At 36.7% G+C, this 7,500-nt stretch overlaps 1 protein-coding gene across 13 annotated transcripts in view; it reads right to left on the reverse strand.

Annotated features, from left to right (window-relative positions):
- The window catches only part of LOC136833364 (voltage-dependent calcium channel subunit alpha-2/delta-3-like), a 590,349-nt gene that overhangs the window by 209,562 nt on the left and 373,287 nt on the right, over positions 1–7,500 (reverse strand). For all 13 annotated transcript variants that reach the window (XM_067095399.1, XM_067095401.1, XM_067095406.1 and 10 more), the window contains exon 4: positions 610–847. In XM_067095399.1, the coding sequence (XP_066951500.1) occupies positions 610–847 (238 nt within the window). The remainder of the gene's footprint in view (positions 1–609; positions 848–7,500) is intronic.

Raw genomic sequence — 7,500 nt, forward strand, 5'->3', positions numbered from 1 at the left:
TAATTTCTTCACGCCCACCGAATACTCATGGACAATAAAGTTGGTTATTAACAAATAAATCGTTCTCCTCTCTTGGAAACACATTAGCCAAATTGGGACTTCTGAATTTCAGCCAAATTCTCTAAACCAGCATCAGCAAAGATCTATCAAATGGTAAATTCTTAACAACCTCGTCCAAGAAGATATATCTAACATAAAGAAGCATTCGCTCAGTAAAAAAAAAAATTAAATTCAGTTCATTTTTTGAGTGGGTAATTTTTAAGACCACGCCCATGAGAACTATCCATTGTAAGTAGTCTGAAATAACTTGATTAAAAAAAGAAAGACATGAATTCTCAGCTGGTGCCATTAGTGGTTCTGAATAATTGTGTAAGGATAAAATGAACAGATAAATAACTAAAGTTGTCGCACTAAGTCCCCCTCTTTTTTTTTCAAGGCGTGAATGGAGGAAAATATCTTTGCATGCCCAGATGGTACTCACCCTTATCGTAGACATTAGTGGGCACGTGGACGGACGAGAAGTTCTCAAATCCCTCTTTTTTTTTTTTTTTTTTTTTTTCCAAGGCGTGAATGGGGGAAAATATCTTTGCATGCCCAGATGGTACTCACCCTTATCGTAGACATTAGTGGGCACGTGGACGGACGAGAAGTTCTCATTGACGGGTATGCCGTCAAAATGCGAGTTGGGTACGAGTTTGAGCTCCCTGTAACCTTCCTTGAGCTGACCGGGCCGTTTCTTGTCGTCCTCGCTGTAATACTCGTTCAGCTTCTTGGCGCTGTAGTAATCGACCTCGTCGTCGTCGGTAAACTGATCCAGAGACGCCTCCTCGGCCACGTTCATTATGCGCTGCGGAGACAAGACAGAAAAGCGTTTTCATCATTCCCGTTCACCGTTACAGATGTGACTTTGATAATAATTTATGTACATTGTAAGGAAAGAACGTTACTCTGAAGTCTTGTACAACAAATGCCTCAGTCTTACAAAGCAATCGTAGACAAATCACACAGATGAGGACATTACTTGGCTCATTACAGTTATGACAGTGATAGACTGTGTGCTACGTTATGCTGCAGTCTTGTACAGCAAAAGCCTCAGTCTTACACAGCAATCGTATATACATTACACAGATAAGGACATGCTTGGCTCATTACAGTTATGACAGTGATAGACCGCGTGCTACGTTATGCTGCAGTCTTGTACAACAAAAGCCTCAGTCTTACACAGCAATCGTAAACATAATACACAGAAAAGTACATTATGCCTTAGTCTTAAAAGTTATAAGTAAATAACCGTACTCTGTACAAACAAATGGCAATCGTCTTGAGCACGAAGATGTATATTGTCAATACAATTCACCTACAAGTCAAAATGAAAACAAAATACATACAAGAAAAAAGCTGAGAATTTCGCCAACAGCTTAGTCCCCCAACGAGCCTCTTCAATTGCAACTTATATTACACTCACTATTTAAATTACAAAGAAATGGACATTACGTTACAGTCTCATAACAGCAATAACTATGAAAAAGACACAAAGAAACTGAAGTGGTTTTATCAAATAGTATGTTTTTGCCCATACATCCCATTTCTGAAAACCTCAAACTAAAAACTTAGCAAATTCTATGTAACCTTGAAAACATGATTTCAGTGCATAAACACCTACCGTAAAATAGCATTTTAACTCATTTCAGTATCGATGAAAATCCTTGAAGCATACGATCTACGAAACTTCTTATTTTCTTTTAGATCGCCTTTAAGCATTAATTCGCTGATGATATGGTGCTGAGTGATTGGTTGGTTTTTCCTTAAACTGGTGCCGGACAACTAACTTAATCAATAGATAATCTGTACATGTGTATCATTATGATACACATTTTAACAAAAACTTATACGTATGTGTATGCGTGTATTCATATATATATGTATATGCATGTATATATATATATATATTTATATATACTATTTGTGCATATACATACATACGTGTGTATATATATATACATATATATAAGTATATTTATGTATATACACATACATACATACATACATACATACATACATACATACATACATATATATATATATACAGTATATTATATATATATATATATATATATATATATATATATATATATATATATATATATATATATATATATATATATATATATATATATATGTTTGTATGTCTATACATACTACATACACACATACATACGCCACCTTTGCAGTACCTGGGCAAATTTACTGCAATGCTTGAGATCACGTCCGTGAAATTGCTTTAATACATTAAACATTTCGGAAGCTCGGAACCATTTTCTTGGATCCTTTTTTAAAATCACCCTTTTATGTCAGGAGAGCACGCAAGCACACACACACACACACACACACACACACACACACACACACACACACACACACACACACACACACACACACACACGCCGCGATTCCCATCAAGGGAAAACTTATGACCCAAATTCAACAATATTTCTGGGCCATTTTTTTTTCCGCAGAAAACATCCTATTAGGTTTGATGGCTCGTACGGTATAAAATCCTCCCGCAACAAATTAAAAACGTCCTCTTTGTTTGCTGTGATCAACAAAGCATTTGTTTACTATACCCAGTTTTTTCTTTACTATCAGCAATTCACAATTTACTATAAACAACGCAGTCTTTGATGCATAGATACTCGAGTTGAAACTTACTAGATTTCGTCCTTAGACTGCGATGGCCTGAATGGCTAAACCTAGACTGTAGGAAGTAAAACACGCGAGTTGGAACTTATTTAGAGTTTATATTCAGAAAGCAGTGACCTGGATGTCTAAACCTGGACTATATGAAATATAAAACCTTAACTGCAAGAACTGCACCTGAACTGGTATTGTAAGGAATTGACGGCGTTCGTCAAGTAGTAAACAATTACTCCATTTTCTTCGCCAAATTTTCTCATCTTCACGACGATGATAAATCCAACAGGAATATTCGATTAGAAGCAGGATGCGTCATTCCCCTTTTACAAAACGTCATGAAATAATATTCCGATAAAAGAGTAATTGAAAACCAATTTCCTAGTCTTTCTCAGATTTTGGCTGAACTGACAAAGGCACAGAAGTCACGTACTGAAGAGTATACTTATTAAGAACAAGTAAAAAATGCGCCGAAGTTTCTTCGGCGCAGTCGGGTTTTCTGTACAGCGTATAATCAACGCCACTGAAAATAGATCTATCTTTCGGTGGACTCGGTATGATGCTGTATGAGCTGCGGCCCATGAAACTTTAACCACGGCCCGGTGGTGGCCTGGCCTATATCGCTGCCAGTTGCACGATTATGGCTAACTTTAACCTTAAATAAAATAAAAACTACAGAGGCTAGAGGGCTGCAATTTGTTATTGTTGATGATTGAAAGGTGGATGATCAACATACCAATTGGCAGCCCTATAGCCTCAGTAGTTTTTAAGATCTGAGGGCGGACAGGAAAAGTGCGGATGGACAGACAGAGCCGTCACAGTAGTTTTCTTTTCAGAAAACTAAAAGTGAAAAAAAAAAAAAGGCTCTAAAAGTGAAAATAAATCAAAGACAGGAAATCACATGTAAACAACTCCTTTTAGCTACATTGCATATTCTAAGAACTAATAGTATAATCAAAACATTAATAACTACCCAAAAAGGATTTAAAATCAGCACATGAAACAGCCCTTGCAAAGACTTCAAGCACTGATGGAAAATATTTCAAGGCTGAAGGAACTAGTCACGCTAGTATTTAAAAATCTTCCAAGGCGTTTTCAAGACCATATAAAATTATCTTTCTCTCTCTCTCTCTCTCTCTCTCTCTCTCTCTCTCTCTCTCTCTCTCTCTCTCTCTCTCTCTCTCTCTCTATATATATATATATATATATATATATATATATATATACTGTATATATATATATATATATATATTTATATATATATATATATAAATATATATATATATATATATATATATATATATATATATATATATATATATATGTATATACATATATACATACACATATGAATACCTGATAGTAATCCTCCACTGCCGCCGGCTACACAAAATTAAAACTCAACGTTCAGAAAGTATAGCTCCCTTTGATGATTTGCCTTTGCCTTCCTATAACCCCGTCTATCTATCTATCTATCTATCTATCTATCTTTTTGTCTGTCTGCTTGACCACGAGGCATATTACGGGACAATTTCCATTCCGGCAGCCAAAGTATTTTTCTCTCGTGTTCTAAGCGATTCACTGCAGGGCGCCGCAGCTGTCCAGACCTGTTTTCCAATACCCGTAACATGCAACGATGTACTTTATGTCTTATCCCATCAGATAGAAATCTGCGCTGCACAAAGTGCACTGGAGATTATTACTCTCGTCCTCAAAATCACCTCAAGATTTTCTTTCCTGCGGTTGGTACGACGCCCACGCATTAATTAGAGACTCACATATCTATGCGTTCATTCCGCGCGCACACACACAGATATATACATATATATATATATATATATATATATATATATATATATATATATATATATATATATATATATATATATATATATATGTATAATCCCTTCTAATTCCACTGTGAAATTCCGCCATTCGTGTCTTTCCTGTGCTTTATCTTCCACAGATCTCCACTCATCTTCATCCAAGTAAGTCTGGTCCTCCAATTGTTGTGGTGCACCGCGTGAGCCCAGCTGACACTTTGTTTGTTCTCTCTCTCTCTCTCTCTCTCTCTCTCTCTCTCTCTCTCTCTCTCTCTCTCTCTCTATATATATATATATATATATATAATGTATACAAATACACATACATATATGTATAATATATATATAATATATATATAGTATCCGATATTATATAATCAAAATTTAACTCACCTACGAAGAGACAAACAATTTTAGTGCTTGTTTCCACTCTCGACAAATATATGATGAATTTAGTTTTAACCAATCGTAACTTTATCGAGGAAGTAGATTTTATCATTGTGTATCTGCTGATGAAGTATATTCTGAGATTAGGAGAAAAATCTCCTTAGTTCGAGTCTTGGTGAACAGACCTTAATTATGGTGTTATAACGAAAGATGTGTTGATTTTTATTTGCGAGGGCAAACATTCAAGCATTATGTCTAAAGCAATTAGACCCGTGCGACAATTAGGCCCATGTCAGCACGTGGAGAATGTCTTCCTAGAACACGGAACCCACTTCTGTGTGAAGTTACTCGATTCTCCTTGCGAGAAGGATCCCATTTTTCTTGATCCCATTATTTCCCGGAGGTGGTACTCTGTCCTAAATCACCAGCAGGCTCTGGGGCCTGGAGGTGACAAGTCCCGCAACAAAATATGAAGTTTTTTGGGTACGACAGTTTTAAAATAGATGGCGAGAGGTCCCGGTCGAGGCAACTGCGAGGCCAGACACATTACGTAGCAGTAGGAATTTGGGAGAATAATAAATCTTACAAAATAAACGAGCAAGGAATGAAAAAAAAAAAAATAAGTCGTACCTAAATACGCAAATGCCTGACAGACTCGGCCATGATTTACAATATCTTAGGAATGGCATGGTACAAAATCTTAGGAGACTGTTGGCAAGAGAAATGATTTAAAGAGAATTAAAGACCAAAATATCGATGAGCTTTTAGTATGGCTGAAAATATATAAAAATAAACAAATTGAGTAGACCTATCGTCTCATTCTTTCAATAACATGCTAACCCTGAGGAGTAAAAGAATGCGTTACGATACCAGTCTGCTTCTAGGAAGGGAAGTTTGATTGCAATACAGTATAACAGGCGATAAGAACAACTAGTCTAAAATTAGCGAACAAATCTCGTGAGGCATCCATCAGAATAAACTGGGAATAGACGGTGGAGATCATCAGGGGAGAGAAGTCCTAGTGAAAGTAGAGGCAAAGAAGCCTGTTTTTTTTTTTTTTTTTTTTTTTGCTTCTTAGCTACGAAACAACAACGGTAAGGGATCGAAAATGAAAACGTTGTACAATTTTTAAGGGAGGGAAGGTCGGATGCTCGCCTTCTTCAGTGAGAGACCGCAGAAATACTGAAAAAGAGGCTTAGAGTCTCGGGACAATGTTTTAGATTTCTTTGCGCCGCAGTTGTAATGACGGACTAGCGTACGACAGGGGTTAATAAAAGTAATGAATGGAAAAAGGAAGAACTACAGAATATGGTGCGAGAATGAAAAGAACGAAAAAAATGAAAATGACGGATACACCAAAACCTGAGAAAGGTTATGTGAACTTCCATGACAGCACAGAGGAACGGGAAGAAAAGTGAGTCGAATTCAGGTATCTCAGCAACATTCACTGGGTGAAACTAACACGACTGATATATTTGCTGATAGCTGGTTTCACAATAACGAAGATCCTCGACGCTTTTGATGGGACGTTGCCCAGAGCGGCGATGGTAAATAATCGTTCAGTGACGCAGGAAATTGTTGATATTCCAATAAATATTTTCCAGGCGGCGCCTGGTCGATACTTTCCTTGAAGGAGAGGTAATCTCGAGATTAATCTTTTGGACGCTTTGACTACATAATATCAGAGAGTTAGAATCAACCGGAATATGCAGTGAAGGGAACTACGCAATATGAGAAACCAATATTACAGATATTTTAAAAAGCACAAATTCTGAATTGCTAATGAATGATTAGATGATGGACCAATCAAAATGCAAACGAAGGAAGAAGCATAAACATAAATTCAAGAGGCATGAGTAAGGCTGAAATATTCTGCCTGTTATAAACACTGGGGCCAAGTGACTTCGAGTTCTTTTAAAGGAAGAACATTGGTGATAAATATATAAATGCATCTAGGCATACTGTACATATTTAAGTGAGCTCAGACTCATCTGTTAAAGGTACGTTCCAGATTCCGATTTCGTGTATCACAAATGTACAACTATTGCAACTGCAACAAAGTTTTTCCATCCGTAAGGAATCTGCGGATAGGAAGCGATCTATTTCTAATACACGGCAAAACTCTGAATGGAAAGATGCAGACACCTCAGAGTAACTTTGCCAACAGCATCACCATTGACAGCAACTGTACAGTAATTATTGGAAATAGCCATAATAATAACAAGAATGAAGTTATACTCTTCAACTTTCTGATGTTGAAATCAGATTTATTCCCCTGGGAAAATGAGAGAATAAATCATTTTGGTCAATAAAAGCTCTAGAAAAGGCCCACTGGAAGCAGAAACTAAAGAGCGTCCGAAATGATTTTATTGTCTCACTTTCGCAGAGGAGTAACTCTGATATAACAAGAATACATATGTAGACAAAATAAGGAAAGTTGACTTTCGTCCCATGAACGGTAATGAATGAAACAGAAATATTCTTCCTTATCACAACAACGCTGCCTTGTCGGGAATGCACCCTCGACAGACAGAAATTCCCAGTAAATAAAAAAAATGCAATTCAATCAAGATTAGCATCGTCAAGAATCTAAACTTGA

Source organism: Macrobrachium rosenbergii, chromosome 51, assembly GCF_040412425.1.
Source record: "Macrobrachium rosenbergii isolate ZJJX-2024 chromosome 51, ASM4041242v1, whole genome shotgun sequence".
Classification (NCBI taxonomy): Eukaryota; Metazoa; Arthropoda; class Malacostraca; order Decapoda; family Palaemonidae; genus Macrobrachium; species Macrobrachium rosenbergii.